Here is a 22,875-nt window from a genome sequence, read left to right as displayed (position 1 = left end):
TCCATTGGAATCACGTTATAAAAAGAAATTTTCGGTTCCTAGTCCAAAAATCTACACCTAAACACATATTTAGTCCACCCTAATATTATATAGGATTTTAAGCCAAAATAATAATTATAATGGATATTTAGTCTAAATTGACCCATCTCTATAGAAAAATCAGATCTCTATCATTTCTATTTAATCATTATACCTATTATAACATTTTATATAAGAAAAATCTCACTTTTGAGAACCAATCCTCATAATTCTCATTCTTTTTTTCTCAGATTTTTTCGATTGATTTCGAACTTACTATCTGTTTCGCAATATACACGTTATTTAGTATCAATTACGTATATTTCTACAGCAAAACACATTTAGTATAGTTAAAGTATATTTAAATGTCAAAGTTACAGTATTTTTCTGTTTATTGATTCAAGGTTCGAGGCGGTCCGAAGACGCCTCAAGACGTACATTTTTTTAGGTCAGAAAAAAGGCATTATTTTTAGTCATTTTCTTCTACTTTTCTTTTTGGTTGATGGCTTGCTGCTACAAGTCAGACTCTCTCTACTTCTTTAGTCATCTTCTATCTCTTCTACTTTTTGGCAAGTGTTTCCCCCTCTACAATTTTGAGTCCCTGACTTTTTCTACTTTTACTGCTGCTAGCCTGCTACATGTACCATCTTCTATCTCTTCCTCTATTTTTAGTGTCGCTAGCCTACTACATGTACTAATTCTCTGTCTAGTTTTTAATTGTTTGCTTCTTGTTCTTCTTTTACTTTTCCAGTTGCATAATAAAGGAATTGTTTGTCTCTCTATTTCTTTGTCTTTCTAGTTTTACTATTTTCAAGTTTTAATTAAGTTTATGGTATTTAAGTACAAAATCTTGTTGTGATATATTTTTACATAGTTGATGTCATTATCTTTAGCAGTTCTTTTTTTCGTTATTTTACGCATCGAGGCTCGAGGCACTGCCTCGCCTTGTGAAAGAAGACCTCCTCGAGGCGTAAAAACGTACTTTCAAACCTTGTATTGATTTTTTTTTGTTTCATAAATAACGTGTTATTTATTGTTAAAGTTTCATATTTTATTTCATTTTTTATATATGTGTCATACATAATACATTATAAGTCACTAGAATATTTGATTCGTAAAACCCGTGGACCCTTACAAAAACAGAACAAATTATAAGTCACTAGAATATTTGATTCGTAATACAAGCAAGTTAAAAACTGGCAGCAATGTGGGTTGAACCCACGACCTCTGAATCCTGACATAGACATACCATCGTTAGGAATTGTACGTGAGAAATAAGTTTTATGGTAAAAAAAATTGTGTCAATTTTCACACTTTGTTTTCCGAACGAAATTGATTCACACGTAAAGTGGCCAACCAAAGAGCGGAAAATCGTTTTCTTTTATGAAAATTGATTTTCCCACTTCATTTTCTTACATAACAAACGGACCCCTAAGTAATTGTATCACTTCGGACTGTTTGGAGGAGAATACGAGATATGTTTCCAAATAGGAATTTCTACGGTCTTCCCCAAGCGATTAAGAAGTCTTATCCCTAACCCTAAAAATACCTTCTTCTCCTCCAAGGAGATTTCCTTCCTCTCTGCTCAATCTGATTATCAATTTCTTTGATCTAAATTGTTAACCCTGGTTTTCTGGTTATTTTGATTTTCGATTAGTCAAACTCCAACCCAGACTACCCTTTTTCTACTAGGGTTTGGTAATTGGGCAAATTAAGCGTTCAGATCTGTATCTTACGGAAATTACTTTCTTTTTCGTATTTCTGAAGAGATTAGTTCGGTTTTCCTTCGATTCATAGTTGGTAGCGACTGGTAAAAGAACTTAGAGAGAGAGAAACCAAGCTGCCCATGCTATTTGTTACGGTTTTGGGTTATTCATATAGCGATGTCGTGGGCAGGGCTTGAAGATGTTTTTCTTTCTACTTCTCTTGCAAGTTATCTTGACAGTAAGTTCTCTCTCTAAATTTATGTTAGGGTTTGGTTTAACTCTGACAAAAAATTCAAACTGTTCTTGTTATTTTTTCAATTTTGGGTAGATTTAGTTGCTTACTTAAAACATTTTATACTAATTGTCCTATGATGAGTAAATTGGGAAGTGAAATTGAATGCCTTTATACTAACCCATGGGTAAGATTGGATTGTCAATCTTCCCAGTTCCCAATGTTAATATATCAAAACCATTTATTCTAATTCCTTGAAGTTCTGTTTATGGTGTTTGGACTTTCAGGAACCCTAGTTTTTCTCTGTTAAAGACATTCTCTGTCAAAGCAAATGCATTTAGCTGCACTGCCATTAATTGAAGTATTACGCTTTCCATAAAATAAATGCAGTCGAAATGCTAATATGTTAGGTCATTATTGGCACATGATCCTCAGTTTCATTGCCAGAGCTCTAAACTGGCCAAGTGAGTGAAAAAGTTCTTCCATTTTAAGTCTCTATAGAGTAAAGACAAAAATATTTTCAACAAAAGGCTACTTATTCTGTGAGATTAACTGATCAATCAGTTTTCAACAGTGATAGTCTGTTGAAAAAGTGGGCCGAAGTCTGAGGTGGATAATTGGATTTTGCCCAATCAAGAGAGAAACAAGAGGTAGGATCCGTCCATTCACCTCGAATTTTGGACCATTTTTTCAGGCACAGTATCATTTTTGTTAGTGTTTTACTTGCTGATTCATATCGATGTAGAATGCATTGGACTTCCATCAGATTTGCGGACTTCTTTTTGACTTGAAGTTACAGTGTTTGTTTGATGTCAGTTTTACACTACGAACATCTATTGCATCATTATCTTATTCTCTACATTTGGTTTACTACGGAGGAGTAAACAATTCCTGTCTTAATATGCAATGTCATTTTCTATTTTGGTTTGTTAATCGATTATGAGAAAAAGAAAATGGATAATGAAACACTTGAGTAAATTATTAAAAGTTTGGTGATGTTGGTGCGCGCCATAGTATTTCTTACGGTAGAATTAAATGTGTGGTTGTGTTTCAACTAAATTTGAATTTGAAACTGTTCAAGATACTGCAGTTGGTTTACCAATCTTTTGTCCTTGACACATCTATTTGGTTGACAGAAAAACTTCTTGTCTTGCTGCGCGATGGTCGAAAACTCATGGGTATTCTTCGGTCTTTTGATCAATTTGGTGAGAATCTCTTCTCTATTATTTCTCGTTTCATGTACACAATTTTGATGAACCAAGACCGTAGAAGTCTGACAAAGTTTTGTTACTCTGTAAAGGAAAGAAAAAGTGAACTTTTTGTAAACATACGAGGACATTTGTTTTAGAACTTTTGTCCCTTTCGAAAAAGACATCAGTTTGCTTAATCAGGTTTTCTTTACTCAGCAAATGCTGTTCTAGAAGGTGCATGCGAGCGAGTGATTGTGGGAGATCTGTACTGTGACATTCTCTTGGGCTTATATGTTATCCGAGGGGAGAATGTTGTCTTAATCGGTGAACTGGTATTCTTATTGCCTGTTAATTTATCTACGAGTGCTGCATAAGCTATATTGGGCTAATTTCATAAAATTTCTTTGTAACTTGACAGGATCTACAGAAAGAGGAGCTTCCCCAGCACATGACTCGTGTTTCAGTTGCAGAGATAAAACGGGTAAGTGCTATCTGTAGAATAAAAGAGTAAAGTATTTATCTTGATTCCTTAAGCATGTACATGGCTATATTGTAGTGCAACGAGAGTATGAACGTGAAAGATTAGTGAGGATATGGGACAAAACGGCTGTCTTTCCCCAGATTTATCTGTTGTGAATTGATTCATCCAAAGTTTTTTTTTTTAGTTTATTTGACTGTTTCTGTATAAGAGTGGTAGATAGATCTCTGTTTGCGTGTTTTTTTTCTTTATTTGCTCGAGACATGTCTGGAGAATGCACTGCAAGAGACCTTTCGTATAATAGATATTCTGAAAAGGTTAGGATTGGAGATCAGCTGGACTACAAACTAAACAGGCCCTCTTCTATCTACTTTGAAATCATTTTGCCGGACTTTGTTTTTCTGTTTTAAGCAACAAACCCCCTTGCACAGATTCAATTTTGGGATAAAAGTAGCTACAAAGTTCAGACTAGATGTAGTTTTGGAGTATGCTTAGAAATTTTCATCCTACTAATCCAACAAAACACGTCTTCCTCTATTAGTATCCAGAAAAGATAATTCATTTTTTAGGAGCTTAATAAGGAGAACCCATTATTTTCTTATGCTATGTTGCTATGGGTGTAGTTGTCACATGGATTCTACTCTCTGCAGTATGGTTTGTGATCCCGAGTCGGTTGAGTTCTCCCTTATTTATGAAAGCATATATTTTATTTTTGTACATCTACATAAACTTTAAAGTGATAGTGACTGAAAGCATACTCTATATTTAATTTTGTACATACAAGAGATATGATATCTATGTAGCGTAAGTTTATATCAGAAAAGATATTTATATACTTAGCAGAGAGTGAAATTCGTGCCGAGCTAGGCCTGAGTATCATACCCAACTTCACTTCAACTTAGTAATTAGTTGTCGGACTTGTTTCCCGTTTTTTTTTTTTAATTTCATTCAGTTGCTATTTGGTTATTGTTAACAAATTTTTTATTTGGTACATTATCCTTTTATCTAATGCAAGCACAATTACCTTGAATAAAACGCAGGCACAAAAAGCAGAAAAGGATGCTACAGAACTGAAAGGTTCCATGAGAAAGAGAATGGAGTTCCTAGATATGGATTGATCTTGAAGATTTTCCTCAACAACAACAACCTCCACCAATACATTTTTCTTATTTGGTGATTAATCTAATGATGGTATCCGCAAATATTATCGCGGGTTTTTTGTTGTTTCTGGGGAGAGATCAGATTAGGGACTCTGACAGAGGTGGTTTCTTTTGCTTCGTCGTCTTTGCGAGTGAGTGTGTACGTGGTTTACTACTCAGTTTTCTTAAGCTACCCCAAACTGAAACCTATTAAATAAGCTCCTTTTTAAGTGGCATTTGGATCTGAATTAGGAAATTAGGGAATATGGAGGTAGTGACTGAGCTATGGTTAGTATATACTTTTGGTATGCTTTTGTTACGGAAGATGATTCCTTTTTAAATTTTATCAAACTTGCAATATTTGTTGGATTCGTCTTTTATTTCTTATGGGGTTTTTTCGACGGCTTTGTTTCTTGATGCTAGAAATCTAAACTCATCTTTTCCTGTTCCTTCTAATGGTGACTTGGTAGTTTACTATAGTTGGTGCCTGGTGGTGGCCTGATCCATGGCTTTCAGATTGACTACTGACCGATTTTGTACAGAGGAAAAATAGTGGAGCTTGATTAGTGTTGGAAGGTTTTGTTTGGTTCAATTCTATGGCTTAAAAACGAATGATATGAATATATCTGGCATACGGAGTGTGCCTTTCAGGCATAGGCTGCCAAAATAATTGATTCATCTTAGTTTTTATTTATAATTTTCTGTCCCCCAACTCTCTTGAGAGTAGAAGGCCTTTAGGGTTGGCACGATGAAAACTGGAAGGTACCTTGGCCAACCTTCACTAGGTATGAGAGAGCCCTTATGGAAGGAAAAGAAATTTTGACCAGTGGTTTTTTTTTTGTTGAGAGAACGAGTGATTAGTTCTTGAAAGAAACTGGGGGAGGTATATGTAAGTCGTAGATGAAGACGGGGCGAAAGTATGAAGCTAGAGGGAAAGCGAAGTTGTAGATGAAGACGGAGCGAAAGTATGAAGCTAGAGGGGAAGTATGGGAGATGCTAGAGTTACTTAAAGGATGACTTAGAGGATGACATAATGACGTGAAATTCACTAAAAGACAAGGTTTTTTCGAAGTTTGACTATGGTGGAGACTGCTTTTATTTCCAAATGAGGAAACATGTCAGAATTCGAAGTATGAAGCTAGAGGGAGTAAGTATTAATCAAGTACAATTGGAAGTATGAAGCTAGAGAAAAAGTAAGTATTAATTAAGCACAATTGTAATCCCATATCTTGATAGAGACATGTTTTTTTCTCAAGGTACAAAATTTAGATACAAATTGTTTTCGTCTTCCCCAAATAAATCTCTACTTCTCTTTTCTCTTCAATCTAGTAGTCTGCCAACGACCCTTAAAAAATCTCACATCTTTCTTCTCTCCTCCAACCACCACCTTCGACCATTCTCTCTCACCAGAAGAAAGAGAGAGAATGAACAGGATGGAGGAGAAGAGCAGAGGAGAATGATAAACGGTGGTGATGGGAAGAGAGAAGAGAATGAAGATCTACATTTTTTTTTTGTGAAGGGTCGTCGACAATGTAATGTTGCAGTTGATCATTTCGGGCAACAACGTAAGTGAAAAAATATTTTCAATCAAAAATTTTGAAAGCCCCCCAATTTGTATTTCCAAACATATTAGACCAACCAATTTTGTTCACTCAAAACCCCAGTCAGTCAACCGTAAGAAGAATACTGAAGCTTAAAAAAATAAAAAGGGTTGTCTTTTTTTTTTTTTTTTTTGTTAAGGTAATAAAAAGGGTTGTCGTCACTCACAAACTTCCTCCCACTAAAATACCAGTGCAGATCCATTTCTCTCAAGAGGGATCACTTTCTCTCTCTCTAAAAACTGGACCTTCTTCTTCTTCTTCTCTGTAAAATGGTGTGGACTCAGTTCTTTTCATCAACTTTATTCCTCATCGTTCTATATTTTCTCTCTACTGAGGCATCTGTTCACGATTACTCAAACCAGAAATTCATCAGCAAGGGAAATGCATTTATCTTTCATGGTGGTAGTGAAGGTCTTTACTCTTCTCTTCTACACAAAAACCAAAGTTTAAGCTTTATACGGTAAAATTTTAGCTCTTTTATTTTCTTTCTTATTATTTTCTGTTTTCGATTTTGTAAATTAGGGTTTTTTAGTTGGTCAATTTTGTTGCTTTTGCTTAAAATTGGGCGAGTTTTATTGTTATGGGATCAGTATGTTAGATCTCTTAACTAACTTATTAGTATAACTTACTGGATCTGACTGGGAAAAGAACTTGTTATGAAAACCAAATTAACCAACATATTTAAGTAGAAGTGGAAACCAAACAGGAAGAAAGATATTGAATTGGTGGAATATAAAGTGGAAAAAATGAGTTGGGAAACGAAGATAAGATACTTGTAATTGTCGGTCATGGACGTAGCTGCCAACTGATTTATTTGTATAGCATGAGAAAGTTGATGTCCCAAACATGGTTCATTTCATTCCCTCACCCACTACCCCAATTCCAAGTAATGTAAGTATAGGTAAAATGTTCTGGTCATTATCTTCTTTTCATTTAGGAGTTCTAGTAAACTTTACACGTCCATATAAACAACTATAGCAAAAGACTCTTATTAAAGGTAGCAGGGTGCAAACTTGCATTGTTGAATGTGGGTATTGACGAGCTAAAATGTGAAATGTTGTATCAAGCTGAAAAAAGTAACTTTCATAACTTGTACATTTTAAGCAATTTTACCAGATAGTATACCTCGTATTTGTAAGCGATGTTAACATATATGCTATCCCACATTCGGCATAATGGAAACTTCAACCTTGAGTATGTAACCAAATTCTTTGTAAAAATCTATTTTCATCTATTTGACTGGTCAACTATAATATTTGTAGTTAACTAGTTAAAATTTTACGTTTTATGGAGATAGAAAGTCTGTGGATAAGTGTATCTGTTATATATGCATAGGGAGTATGTTTTGTCTAGGAAAATAGTAAGAAATGTACTAGAATAAAAAAGAAGAGGGTACTGAAGAGGTATACCCCTAGCATACTGGTTACTCACATGGTAGCGTATTGCTTACCGGTACCCATACCATATAACTGAGAGATCGGCGTTCTAGGTAACGTTTCACCTAATGTCAAGTTTTGTGTAACAACACCATGCATGTGTTCAAAGTTATTGTATAGGCTGTGGTTGTTGGGATTTAATGCGCATCTGATCTTTTGCTTATTTGTGTGAACTAGTTTTGACAAGATTTCCTTTCGAAGGCCAAAAGCTGGTAATTTGAGCACTGGGTTGGGGTTGATTCAAGCCATTGTTTTCGAGGTGGATGATCGAGAAACAATTGGAGGTTCAGCTTATGGAGGGCAAAGAGCTGTTTGCTGCACTTCAGATTTAGCAAAGCTTGGAGTCTGTGTTCAAGGAGAAGTTATCTTTCGTCCATCCACCAAGAATCCTAACTGGCCCCGAGTTTTTGGCGTCCACTTTGATGGGGATGATCTTGTGGCGACATTGCCATCTAAAACCATAAAGATTACTGAAACAGGAATGTATAACCTGTATTTCATTCATTGCGAGCCAAATCTTGATGAATTAGTAATAGAGGGGAAGACTATATGGAAAAACCCTACAGGATATCTTCCTGGAAGAATGGCCCCGCTTATGAACTTTTTTGGGCTTATGTCTTTTGCGTTTGTGGTACTTGGGATTTTCTGGTTTACTCAGTATGCACGACATTGGAAAGAAATACTTCAGTTACAAAATTGCATAACCCTGGTGATCTCATTGGGTATGTTTGAGATGGCACTGTGGTACTTCGAGTATGCTGAATTTAATAGGACAGGAGTTCGTCCTGTTGGAATTACTGTATGGGCTGTCACATTAAGTACAATTAAACGCACGGTTGCACGTTTGATCATTCTAATGGTTTCAATGGGCTATGGTGTTGTTAGGCCCACGTTAGGCGGGCTTACATCAAAGGTGGTTATGCTAGGAGTAACATTTTTATTTGCATCTGAGGTTCTTGAACTGGTAGAGAATGTTGGCACCATTAGTGATCTTTCTGGGAAAGCGAGGCTGTTTTTGGTTCTTCCTGTGGCAATCTTGGATTCTTTTTTCATTCTTTGGATATTTACTTCTCTCTCCACCACCCTCAACAAGCTCCAGGTACTCAATGATCATTTTAGTTAGATCATCTGACCGACTTTCATAATGGATCAAAGAATATATCTTCTATAATCCCTTTCATTTGAATGTTCTGAAGCTTCTTTCATCTCATGTGACTGACAGTTGTATCCATGCCTATACCGAGCCTTATAATTAGATTTTGTTTTGACTTAGGACTAATAAACTTTATCTGTGAAATGGCATGACCTATTTTTTGCTTATATATCTTATATTTGACCTACAGGCCAGACGGATGATGGCTAAGTTAGAGATTTACAGGAAATTCACAAATATGCTAGTGGTTGCTGTTCTTGTATCTGTTGGTGGGCTCTGTTATGAGGTATTATCAATTTAGTTCTTAATACTGCTAATAAAGTGAAGCTGTTCGGTCGGGATTCAGTCCTGGCTTGGCTAGCCTAGCGTAGTGAATATAGGGCCCCTGCGGCTCATTCATTTTTTTTTTCACTAATTCGCATAAAAATAGTATTTCTTATATGGGAGTGTTGTTTCTTTTTTTTTTAAGCAAGAAATATTTAATAACCAATAAAATAAAGAAAGAATAAAAGAAAAAGGAAGTCGGAGGTGGGTATCAGCCAAGCCGTCCGAGCTTGGACAGGTAAAGCTCATGGCCACTTGTTTGGCCAATTACTTGGGAATGGACTAAATTAGTTTATGTACAGTACTACAGTGTAATGAAAGTGCCGAGAGCGGGAGGCCCTAGCTAATAAACTTGCATGTTCCCTTTGCAGCTGTATTTCAAGTCAAATGATGTGTACAATGAGAGATGGCAGAGTGCGTGGATCATCCCTGCTTTCTGGCAAGTCCTGTCATTCTCTATTTTGTGCGTCATCTGTGCTCTTTGGGCACCTTCTCAGAATTCAACACGGTAAGTAGAAACTCTCAAATGCAGAAGCTTAGCTACTGTTTCTTGCTTGCTATTTTCTCCACTCATGTGTTGTTTCTACCATTTCCAAAGTTATTTGCTCATCATTCTTTAAGAACACAGTGTTCATAAAGTATTGTAGATAGGTCTAGATAAGCTTTAGGATATCCTGTATTGAAATGCAATCAGATCTTCGATGAATAGTCACTTAATTTTATCTCAATCAGGAAGTATTTTTGTCAAATCACTTAGCATAAAAAAATTGTAAATTGGAAAAGATTATATAGCTCTGCCCCTTGAAGCCACCCTCATCATGCAATATTTCTTTTTCTTTCGATAATCTGCAATTGACAGCAAGGGGAAGAACCTGCAATTTATATGGAGGTTGGTTTAGTGGCTAAGTGGCTAAGATTGCGTCTGGTTAATACCTATAAATCTGAACAAATATTGTACCTCTTAAGCATGTCTACATTGAGGGCTAGCCCACTAGGGTTCCATCCCTGCTTACAACAGTACATCATTATGTTATTGTTCGAGCCCCACCCACACTTGACGAGATATCAACCCCAAAACAGAGAACAAGTTTGTTCAAATGAGATTTCTGTTTGACTAGAGTTCAATGTGACATATTTGTACATTTGACAGGTATGCATACTCTGATGAAACAAGTGAAGAGTTTGACAAGGAACAAACTCTAACACTCATAAAACCATCAAATGTTCTAACGAAGGATATTCACAAAAGCTCAGTAGAATCAAGGCAATCACAAAGTAACAACGGGTTGTTGAAGGAAGATCCTGATGAAGAAGAGAAAACAGAGTAGGTATTATCTAATTAATGGTGTTTAACGACACACATAAATATGTTATATGGTTGCAGAGAAGAATCAAAATTGCAGACAGGAAATGTATTTGGGGAAGATGATAGAAAATTTTCCCTTCACCTGTTCGTTTCTTAAATCTTTGTTTTCGGTTTTACCTCAAACTGATTAGCATATCAATTAATGTAGTGTTCTTTTTATTGGTTCTTCTCTTCTCTTTTCCCCTTTTCTTTTGTTGTAACAATTACATGATTTCGTTGTATAATAGTATATCAATTAAAATTCATTTGAGTTTTCTGTGTCGTTTATATGGCTGTATATCATTAGTTCGACTGCGCCTTTTTTTGCATTATCTCATCACGTCTTAGTCGTGTGGGTCTCCATCATATTTCCCTACTGAGGCCAAACTCGTTCCGAACCAGCACAAAGAGAACGTGTGACATCTTCTCATTAAAGCTAGCCACCTCCAGTTATGCATATGAATTATGAGGAATGTTATGTGAAGGTGGACTTTGCAGAATGTTAGAACTCCTGCTTTCTTAAACTTGAAAACGTATTGATCTTTTTTTTTTTTTTTGTTGAAAGACGAAAACGTATTGATTTGAATCTTCTTTGTAACAAATATAGGAGGAAAAAAATTTGGTCCCTCTGGAATCATGCCAATGGTCTTCTCTGATATTTCATAGTTCCCTGCCAAAATAATGGATACACTTTTGATCATCATTACCAACAAGGATTCTTCTCGAACTCCATCACTCTTGAAAAAAACTCTATAACTCTTGACAAAAAAACTCAACAATCAAATATCATATATGAACAAGCAAATATCGTACGTAGACAACAATTTTACGTGGAAAAATTATAAAATTAGAAATCTTATATGCACAACAATTTTATAGGCACATCAATCTAGTAGTATATTTCTCTTGTGCCCTTTAAAATATTAGAATCTTTAATGTATGTCCTCCATTTTCTTCTTCCAAAACCCTAGGCACCTTCTTCATTAACAACAAATAAATATCTCGAGAGAGAAATCAATTATCTTCCACTACTGATTAATGAAAACTTCATCTCTCTAAGAGCATCTCCAATGTAAAACTTAAAAAAATCTTTATTCATTATATGTGTCAAGTTCCAATTGAGATTCTCACTCCTAGGTGGCGACAAGAGAGATCCTCAATTTTCTCGTGTATCTAAATTTTTTGTGTCTTTAATGCAAAACTCTAAACTTGTCTTATTGATTCATATGGTTGTGGCATAGTTATTTTTGTAAATAAATAATTACTTATTTAGAAAATATAGAAGACTCAATTTCTATTGGTTGAAAATCAAATATTGATGAGTCGGACAATTAGAGATATCTCAAGAGGACACTCTAGAATTAGAGTGTCCTCTTGAAATATCTCTATTCCACCCTCGACACGTCATCTTCGAGATCCAAATAGAGTGTTGCATTGACACGAGTTTTTAAGAAAAAAACTCTAAAAATAATTTGTGGCACTTAGAGTTTCTAAGATTGAGTGTTGCATTGGAGATGCTCCAACATTAACCATATCATTAATCTCTTCTTTTTAATACAACTGTTTAGTAACTGATGAATTTCTTCTTAATTTGTTGTTAAATTTTTGAGATATGCAAAATCCCTTTTGTTATTTTGGTATTGTGAAAAAACCGATAGACTTTAACATGTCAGTAATCAGAAACAAATTCGGATTTATCAAACGAGGCCGATTCGATTTCATTCAAGAACGTCAATTTGTAGGGTCAATGGATGCAGCCAAGAGAGCAATGGGTAGATAGCAGGCAGTAGAAGAATGTTGGAGGTGCTGGATACGGTCAAATTCCACCAATCCCTTAGCCTTCTCATGGAGTATTCGATCATGGGCGATATCCAGTTCATCATGGGGTTTTTTTGCAAAATTTTCCGTCCTTTATCTCTTGTTCTATTTTCATTGAAGTCATAACCAATTGAAAAAAGGAGATTTTATAGGCAATGCCCAAAGTTGTTAAAGGAAATCTTGATAAAGACAACTCCTGATTTAGTTAAAAGCAATGTGTGTTAAGAAGCAATGCATGTTTGACCAAATAGCTTTAATTGCCTTTATGTTGTCACCAGCCGCCGGTGGCAACTCATTTTTCTTTCTCTATTCTTCCTTCTTCATCTTCTTCCTTCGTCTTCTTCTTCCTTTATCTTCTTCTTTCATCTTCTTCCTTCATCTTCTTCCTTCATCTTCTTCCTTCTTCATGTTCTTCTTCAAAGTGCATTCTTGTGAAAAGATCACATTAGGCATTCGAAGATACCCCGTGAAATATCAAACTCTAAAATAAGCAGATGTCAGATTTTCTGTATACTATTAATTTCCTATTTACGCGTCCTTCTATCGCACTCGTCTAGGAAGAATATAATTGTAGGAACCAATCAGAGTAAGAGCTAAAGTTCCATTAATCATCCCTCTGAAGAGGTGAAAATTATCATGAAATGGAGAAGAAAGGCGTACCGAAGCCTTGCCGCTGTTGTTTGGATCCTCCATTATAGAAGCATCAGCTTTCTTTGAATCCTCCAGATAAGCTTTTAGCTCGAAGACAGGAGGGAACTTTTCAACAAGACCCACTTTGTACCTGAAATGCACAACATATATCGAACGGTTGCCCTTTGCCAATCAATTCTTCTATCATGCATGTCTACTAAACCGAAACACATCAAGCCACTAAGTATTCAATCTCATTACCGAACAAACTGGAGAAGGGGTTCCTCCCCTTCGTCGTGCGATAGAAAGAGAGAGAAGAGAGACATGAGAGGAAGGAAGAAAAGGAGAAGAAGGAGGGGAGGGGGGGGGGGGGGGGGGAAGGTGAAGGAGAGGTAGAAGATACGAAAAAAGAAGAAGGAAGAAGATGAACAAATCTTTCCTTTTAGGCCGTCGGGCGGAAATTATCGGCCGACCGCAACAATTTGCGGGAAAAAGTGAAAAAGGAAGAGGTAGGTAACAAACACCCTCCAATTTGGCATTGCCTCTAACCATACTTGGTCAACTTGTTTTGACCAAGTTTTGGGTAAAAAGTACATTGCCTTTAACATGTTTTGGCATTGCCTATAAAACTTCCTATTGAAAAGAGGATAAGAAAAATCCTATCTTCAACATTCTTCTTGTTGGTTGGCATCCCAACCTCTCAAAATTTATGGCTGAACGAAATAAGATTAACAAGAAGAAGAAGAAGAAGAATTAGGTTTATAATTTTCTTTGTATTTGGTTAAAGTCTCCCGATTAATTATTGTTTTGATATTTAAGGTCTTATAGACTTGACTCCGTATTAAATCTAAGTCAATTAAGTCTAGCATATTTGACTTGCGACGGACCCAAAAATTGTCCACGTAAGGTATTTAGTTGTTCATATATTGACCATCAAAAAGAACGAGACATCATTCTTCTTCAATATAATTTCCTCGGTAGCCGTATAGTCATCAAAAGGAAGAAAGATAAACATCACTATATCCCAAACTATCAATCTAAGCTTTGTCTTGGAAATCCCCATCGTATTGTCTTTTCTTTCCGTAGCTTTTTCTTGATAGCTTTCAACAACTAAAGCTCTATCTTATTTAGAGATATCGCTAAAAAACTAGCATGGAATTGAAAAGAGAATTTTTGTAAAGCTTTTCATTACCTTTTCAATCGACATGAACTGATGTGTATTATCAATAGGGTTATTTCCCAAATGACCCCCAACTTTGTGACCAGCTTCCTGCCTAGCCCCCTAGATAAGCAAAAATACCCATATGACCCCCTTTTTAAGATTCCGTTATAACACCGTTAACCAGTCAACATTTCTCTCTCCTCCATCTCATAACCTCTCTCTGCCACCTCATCTTCTAGCCAACTCATCATCTTCTCCGGCGAGAGTCGCCGGCCGGCGACTTCAAACCTAAAAAAAAATTCTCTCTACCTCTCTCTAAAAAAAAAAATTTTCTTTCTTCTCTCTCTCTAGAACTAACAGTTCTCGAGAGAGAGAGGGGACCTTCAACAGATCTGTTGAAGGTCCCCTCTCTTTCTCTAGAAGTAACAGTTCTAGAGAGAGAGAAGAAAGAAAAAAAAAATTTTAAAGAGAGAGGAAAAGAAAAAAAAAAAATTTAGGTTTGATGTCGCCGACCGAAAATTGGTCGGCTGGCGACTCTCGCCAGAGAAGATGATGAGTTGGCTAGAAGATGAGGTGGCAGAGAGAGGTTATGAGATGGAGGAGAGAGAAATGTTGACTGGTTAACGGTGTTATAACGAAATCTTAAAAAGAGGGCCATATGGGTATTTTTGCCAATCTAGGGGGCTAGGCAGCTGGTCGCAAAGTTGGGGGCCATTTGGGAAATAACCCTTATCAATATAATTCTAACATGAGTGGTAAATCCTTCCAAATTTGTGTATAAAACTCATCTATGAAATTCTTTTTTTCTTGGATTTTTTTTTTAAAAAATTAGCCAAGAACTTAATGACTCTAAATACCAACTGATATTTTTCAACAAAAAAACAGATACCAACTGATATAGTCATTTCAGAAGCGTAAACTAACATTAAAGCTAAAAGACATTATGATGCAGCTGGGAATAGCGGCTAAGTGGGCCTATCGGACACGAGAGGGAAACCCACTCGGCTAGCCCTGTAGATTAAGTATTTTACCTATTTTAGAAGTTATCTCTTTATTTCCATGTTTATCAGATTAGGTATGTCAGAATAAAGAAAATAGTATTTAGGTTTTATTTCTTTCCAAGTTCGAGTCTATTTTAAGTTTGTCTAAAAACCCTATAAAAGGGAGTCTCTTATGTTTGTTTCATTCATTAATTCAGTTTTTTTTTGTTGAAAGATTCATTCAGTTATTATCAATAAGAAAATTGTCTTGTTTGCAGTTTTATCCTAGTTATTCTAGTTTTATTAGTTGTTAATCGTAGTTATTTCTTATAATCCGCGGTGCTACATCAAGTGGTATCTGGAGCCTAATTTTTTTTAGAGAACCATGGTTAGTCCTCGTGGTACTCCATTGAAAGAAAAGTTCCCACCTTTGAATCCGAATGGGAGAACATCCGTAATGGACTTTCAACTATCACAAAATTGAAGAAAGTCTTTGCTCAGACAAACCAAGAAACCAACAAAACGTTTGAAGATATGCAACAGCTACTTCAAGATATGAACACCAAACTTAACGGTATGTCTTCTTCTTCTAGTTCTTCTCAGGAATAAATTCCTCGAACCACCACTTTCGAACCACCCGTATCTTCTTCACCCTTACAACCACCAACCATCAACAAATTTAGTTCACCTTCTAGGACCGAAAACCTAGACCACCCACCTTTAGCTAGTCGTGTTACTCAACCTATAAACGATCCTAGGTTCCCACCATTATTTAGTAATACCGAATTTTTCCAAAATTCCATGTCCCAACCAACCATAAACCCTATCAATCACTCTTTCCTAAACCTTACTATGCAACAATACCCCACCCTAGTAACCCCATGCAAAACCGTGACCAACCAAGACCAAAATCGAAACCCTCACCCAAACCTTGGAACACCTGGTCGACAAACCGAGCCTAACCATATCCTTAGCTGAGACCAAGACCAAAACCCTAGGACACCTAGTCGACCACCCTTCAGGTCCGATCTTAAACAATTCAATCTCAACCATAACCACCACCCCACACCTATTCGAAACCTCACCCGACCACCATCCTTCTCCTTCCATGAATCACCTCTGTTTCTTCAATCAAGGTTAGCATTACCACCTCACATGAGCAATTCTAATTCTAGTGGGTCGTCTTCTTGTTCTTCATTATCTCTTTATCGTGTTCATATGGATGTACCTACATTTGATGGGTCAATCAATATTGAAGACTTTTTGGACTACGTTTTTAGACTTGAGATATTTTTTGATGTTATGCAAGTCTATGGACCAGATCAAGTTCGTTGTGTTACAGGATATTTATCGAAGACGGCTCTTACATGGTGGAAACAAGAATCCAAAAATAGAAGAGCCTATCACTTCAGGGTATGAACTTAATCCTTTGATGATGGCTCGTTTCTTACCACCCGATTATGAGAACCAATTATGTTCTGCTTATCTTAAATGTCGACAAGGTAATCGCTCAATTGAAGAATATGCTTCAAACTTCAATCGACTAAGCACTTGACTTAATTTATCGGATTCAGATTCCATGAAAATTGAGAAGTTCAAAGATGGTCTTGGAAACGATATAAGGGACCTTGTCAATCTTCGCCCTTATTCCTCTGTTTCTGAATGTATAAGTGTGGCAAAAACATTTAAGAACGATTCAAGAGTTATTTATCGTGGTTCTTCTCCTAAAGGTAATTCTATGAGATATTCAACCGAAAAATCTGATGTACCTAAAAATTCTGAGGTAAAGTCAGCTATTGAAACCCCATATAAAAAACCCCTCCCAGTTGAATGCTATAGATGTCAAGAATTTGGGCATTATTCTAATGTTTGCCCTTCATGAAGACAAGCTAACCTAGCTGACAAACAAGATGCAGATGATTTAGATGATAAGGACTCCGAGAAAGTAATTCTAATGTTTGCCCTTCATGAAGACAAGCTAACCTAGCTGACAAACAAGATGCAGATGATTTAGATGATAAGGACTCCGAGAAAGTAAAAAACCACGTCTGACAATGGAGACCGAGTTGTCTTTTAGTAGTTGTTAATCATAGTTATTTCTTATAACCCGTTGTGCTACATCACATTAAAGTAGACGAATTAAAAGCGACAACTAGTGACAACTCACAAGAAAAAGAGAAGTAACGCTACTAAGATTTTGATTGATCAAAAGAATGAAAAGAATATTAAAGACGTCTATCTTTTTTATAGGGTCAACTACCCTCTCTCTCTTGAAAAAAGAAAAACTACCCTCTCCTTTACTTGAGAATTATTAGGGACAAAACGACTATTACGGTTGGCACACACAAACTTACTTGACTAGGCTAATTTACAAAAGGGTCATGGGTATATAAACCAAAATAATGTTCAAAAAGGGTTTAGAGTCCAATCTTCCCCAAAAATGTGTTTTTAGTGCTTTTGCTCTTGGACTAAAAACCCTTAGTATATTAGACAAAATACCTTCCATGTCCCTAAATAAATTTCGCGGGATTTTTTAAAGTGGGGCCAGACCGAAATTCAAACGACATATTGTACCGTGATTTAGGGTTTAAAAAAGGAAAAAAAATAATTTAAACAAGATTTTCTCTCTCATCTATCATCTATTTTGAAACCGAATCAAAACTTTCCTAAAACGGCTATTTCCAAATCAATTCTCTCTATCTTCTTTACAAATTTCGAAAGCAAATCAATTTTCTCTCTCTTACTATGTAATTTTTTTTATTCAACTCAACTTTCTCTCACTTAACTTTCGGATTTGGAAAGAGTATATTTTCTCGGATTAATATACAAAACGTATATGTCACTTTCTCTCACTTAACTTTTAGATTTGAAAAAAGTATATTTTTCTGGGATCAATTTAGAGTGATTTGGGGGTTAATATACATAATGTATATATCACTTTCTCTCATTTAATTTTCGTTTTTACTTAAGAATAACCAAACATCCCTTACAAATTATGAAACATGTTCATAAATTATGTACAGTTTACGAACATTACAACAACATTTGTTTTCGTTTTTACTCATACATAACCACACAGCAAATACAAATTATGAAACAAGTTCGTAAATTATGTGTTATTTATTACGAGGAAACCATCATTTGTCATGTATACAACGTAATATAGCACCTTCTCTTTGTTAATGATTGCATCATCTTCGACCGTAACTCCCTTGATAACATCCACATCTTCAAAACTATTCTCAATACATTCTGTGAAGCTTCGGGTCAGATGATCAACTATAATAAGTCCAACATCTTCTACTCCAAAAACTCACACCCGAAATTCAAACGCCTTATCATGCGCACCCTAAAAGTCAAGTACGCTGCCACGTCGGACAAATACCTCGGAGCACAGTTGTTCATTGGGGCGCAAAAAACGAAGGTCTTCAATGATATTCTCCACCAGATAAAAACTAAATTAGAGAAGTGGAACCACTCTTTTCTTTCTCAAGCTGGGCGCACTATTGTAATATCGGCAATAACTGCGGTCGTACCCCGATACCAAATGCAATTCTTTGCCATCCCTAAAGGTATAAGTAAAAGCATTTCGACCATTCAAAGGTCGTTTTGGTGGGGTAAGTCCAAAGGTATTTGCACCAAATCTTGGTCTTCTATATGCCTCCCAAAAAGTATGGGAGGTCTAGGTATTCATCTTCCAGAGCTAGACAACAAAGTCGAGCTAAGTAAATTAGCCTGGAGACTCAAATATAAATCTAATGCCATGTGGGTTCAATTCTTAAAAGCCAAGTATTACCCTCAAACGGGGAAATCTGGTCCGACCAAGGCTCACCACTCTTGGAACTGGAATACCATCAGTAAACACCTCAATCAAATAGACGATTTAACTACTTGGGAGGTCCACACTTGAGAAGGGATCAAAATTTGGACAACTAATTGGATCCCCACTCTCCCCAATCCTCCGAGAAATAGCCGCAAATCTAATCTTACCACAGTGTCCCAACTAATCGCGAATAATTGGAATGATGAAGCTCTTACTAACGCTTTTGATAACAATATGAAAAATCTGATCAAAGTTATTCCTATTAATGGTGACGGCAGAAACCAAATGAAATGGACCCTTACCGAATTGGGTAACTACTCTGTTAAATCCATGTACCAACACCTATGCATGAGTATGCATACTTCCCATTTCCCTTCCCCTAACTGGAAATTCATCTGGACTATCCCCACAGTGCCTAGGATCCAACTTTTGTTATGGAAAATTTGCTCTAGGTTCTCCCTGTGAGAGAAAGAATTGGAAAATACATTGATAACAATTTGAACTGTCCTAATTGCAATGAAATAGAATCTATCGAACATGCTCTGGTTCACTGTCCCCTACCGAAAACATTTGGTTCTATTTTAATATTATATTTGATAACATCACTTGGGTGGCAGATTGGATCTTCTCTTGGCATCTTCCATCTCTACATAGCAAATCGGCAAATGATATACACTACTCTACAATTCTGTGGATCATATGGAAAACTAGATGTGATCACTGCTTCCAACACAAAATTAACTCTATTATTAAGGTAATAAACATGATATTAACTTTCCCGAAAAATCATAACACTCAGGTAAACAATAAACCATAGACGCATCTTTTACAAATGTCCAATCCAATACGGGAATTAGTTTAATCATTCATGATGTAGAATCTAAATTCATAGAAGCACATGCATCCACCGCAAGGAGTAGAAATAGTGAGGAAAGTGAAGCCATAGCAATCCTCAATGACCTCTTATGGGCAGAAGCCTACAACTACAGCACCATCATCATAGAAAGGGACAACATAAACATCATCAGAAATATACAAAACAGTAGACATGGAGTACAATGGCAATCCAAAATCCACATACAAAGAATTCAGGAAGTCAGAAATAGACTGGACATGGTCCAATTCAATTAAACGAACAGAAAATTCAACTCTCCGACGGACAAGTTAGCGAAATGGGCAAGAAAAAAGAACAGTACGAAGACCTGGAAAACTGTACCTTCTCTTTTAGTTAACATGTATTGTAATAACGTTTTAATATCTTAATACGATGACTAAATTTCAACAAAAAAAATGTATACAACGTAATTTATCCAATATTTCACATTATTTATACCAGAACTTTATTTTTTTTACACAGGTACATTGTAGTATCTTCTCAACAATCTGAGTCATTCAACAAACAACAGTTACACGCTTTAAATCATTCTTGACAAACGAACCGAATCTTCTCAGATGGAAATCGAAACAACTAACCAACTTCAGTAAATATTTTATCCTAACCATCAGATTTTAGTTTCGCAGTCTTACCTAGGTTGGATGCTTATGTAGGAAATTCCATCAGTAACAGCAAAACTACAAAAAGAAAAACATATACATTAGTCAACAAAACATATAATATACTAGAAACGACATGTATAATACAGTAAATTATGTATATTATTTTATAAAATTCATCATGTGTTGGAGACAACAGAACTTTAGTTTCAATAACAAGGCTACTGTTATGTAAAAAAAAATATATGTAAAGTGCAATAAATTACATATAATTTTTGGAACATTACATACTGTTTATCTACTGTTATGTGTCATGTTAAATAAAGTACACATAATTTCGTAAAAATTACACATCGTTTACATTCTGTTACAAAAAACGTACCGAATCTTCTCTGGATCAGAAAGAGTATTGCTACCGGATCAGATATAAAAAATGTGCTAAACATCAAGATCTGTAACCTAAATTTAATGAAAAATAAAATAATACATGGATACAAACATAACATAATCGAAGATAATGAATTAGCAAACAAGGATTTAACATTATCATCATAAATCGGTTATGAAGATCTTAGAGAGAGAAAATCATGAATAATGATAAATATTTTAGAAGATGATACAGAGATGAAATCGATTATAATGAAAATCATAAATATCTTTAAAGATGATGATGAAAAACATTAGAAAGAAAGATTAAACTTGTTACTTTAACCTGATAAGCAACTGTAGATCTTAACAAAGGTACAAATTTGAATCTTTTTTATGGAAATCGAAATAAACAATGGAGTTTTCAGCTGGTTTATTGGATTGGAATGAGATCTGAAGCTTCTTCAAAAAGAGAATGAATATAGGTTTCGATTTTAGAAAGAGAAAAAATTCTGATTTCCGATTTTGATTAGAAATGAAGATAATGGTTTCGGTTATTAAGATCGTTATTGGAGAGAGAAAGAGGGAGAAAAAAAATGGAAACCGAACATTGGTGGATTTGATTAAAACAGAAGTGTTTCATTATATATAAGGTTAGGTTAGGTATTATGAAATTATAATCATCCTAAATATTTGGGTTTTCTCTCGAGATGGATACAAATGGCTTAGATATCTATTTGTTTTAATATTTTGGTTTATAAAACCATTTGAAGTTTAGAGTGGATTAAATGTGTTGTTAGGGGTAGATTTTTGGGTCATAAGCCCAAAAATTAATGTACAAATGTGATAGTCCCACATCGTTTGTGGAGTATCCGGAGCACGGGCTATAGGTATACGTTCAAGCTTAGTAAGTGGTGAGGTATTTTAGGTGCGATTATGGAGCCTACACACCCCTTATCTATGAGCTTGAGGTCTGTGGTTGCAAAAGCAGGGACAATATCGATAACTGATAAGGCTTGGGGTGTCACAGGTGGTGGTATCAGAGCCGATGGCGACTCTTTGCCACAATCCTCCACCCTCAAGGAAGAGTCATCCTCATCGTCGTCACCAGTACTGTTGTAGTTGTTAATCCCACTATAGAAGTATTTGTATCTAATGTACCAACATTCATTTTGTGATAATCACCGACCAATCATGTAATGTATCAACCTTTGATTCCCCAAGCTAGGGCGAATTTGTTGCTTTATGTATTCCTTGTTAGTGAACTGCTGAAGAGCGACTGAGATGATGCGATGAGGATCCACCGACTAGATGAGACTATGCTTTTGCGACCCTAATTAAGAAGGATAAGTTTCCTTGTTTGCGTATATTTCGTATCCGATAGATCGTATTGTCGATTATGTACATTTTGTGGGAAAAGTTTCTTCCAAATAGACTCTTATCTTGTAAGTTATTTAGATTATGAAGATATTCTCCGCCTCCAAACCCTAGATGAGATCAAGGCTTAGGTTGCTATTGTTTTAGGCACACTCGTACCCTTCCATATTTGTGGATTTTAAGGTATCGACCCAATATCCACATACCTCCTTTACTGCTCCAGGTTCTAGAACAAAGCTTATAACCAGAGTCCGTGTTGCATTTGGAGCTAGAGCAGGGCTTAAGGCACCAAAGACATCCATGTCGACCTCCCAATTTCGGACTTAGGTGGCAGAGTTCTTTCAGATTCACCTTTCTCATGACTTGGACACAATTGACCCATTAGTTCTTTTGTCTTATTTTGATTTATTGACTTAGTCAACTAATGACCACTATTTAGATCATCACTAGTATTGTTAAATACTTAAATATCACAGAAGTGAACCCTTAATACTTGAAAATCAGTCTTGTTTTGAGATTACCCTAACTCTAAATATGGGGAAAAATGAAACAAGAGTGAGTTTGGAGAGGGACATGGCACCGTTGACATTGAAGTAGAATAAT

The 22,875-nt window shown here is 35.8% G+C and overlaps 2 protein-coding genes across 3 annotated transcripts; both read left to right on the top strand.

Annotated features, from left to right (window-relative positions):
- The first annotated feature begins 1,185 nt into the window (after positions 1 to 1,185).
- On the top strand, positions 1,186 to 5,143 carry LOC147531934 (sm-like protein LSM1B). Its single transcript, XM_086651070.1, has 5 exons — positions 1,186 to 1,962; positions 3,093 to 3,161; positions 3,363 to 3,478; positions 3,565 to 3,627; positions 4,665 to 5,143. The coding sequence occupies exons 1-5, from the start codon at positions 1,902 to 1,904 to the stop codon at positions 4,740 to 4,742; spliced, it is 387 nt and encodes a 128-aa protein (XP_086507196.1). The 5' UTR covers positions 1,186 to 1,901; the 3' UTR covers positions 4,743 to 5,143.
- Positions 5,144 to 6,052: 909 nt separating this feature from the next.
- Positions 6,053 to 10,910, top strand: LOC147531933 (uncharacterized). 2 transcript variants are annotated; one of them, XM_086651069.1, is made up of 6 exons: positions 6,053 to 6,473; positions 6,515 to 6,824; positions 7,978 to 8,899; positions 9,144 to 9,239; positions 9,649 to 9,785; positions 10,428 to 10,910. In XM_086651069.1, the coding sequence occupies exons 2-6, from the start codon at positions 6,634 to 6,636 to the stop codon at positions 10,603 to 10,605; spliced, it is 1,524 nt and encodes a 507-aa protein (XP_086507195.1). In that variant the 5' UTR covers positions 6,053 to 6,473; positions 6,515 to 6,633; the 3' UTR covers positions 10,606 to 10,910. The 2 variants fall into 2 exon arrangements, with proteins under 2 accessions (XP_086507195.1, XP_086507194.1); XM_086651068.1 differs by having other exon boundaries at positions 6,371 to 6,824.
- Positions 10,911 to 22,875: the final 11,965 nt, after the last annotated feature.

Source organism: Eschscholzia californica, unplaced genomic scaffold (assembly GCF_041429995.1).
Source record: "Eschscholzia californica isolate CP2 unplaced genomic scaffold, dmEscCali1.0.p SCAF_6, whole genome shotgun sequence".
Lineage (NCBI taxonomy): Eukaryota > Viridiplantae > Streptophyta > Magnoliopsida > Ranunculales > Papaveraceae > Eschscholzia > Eschscholzia californica.
The sequence above is the reverse complement of the archived record's forward strand: the minus strand, read 5'-3'. Positions and strand labels throughout refer to the sequence as shown.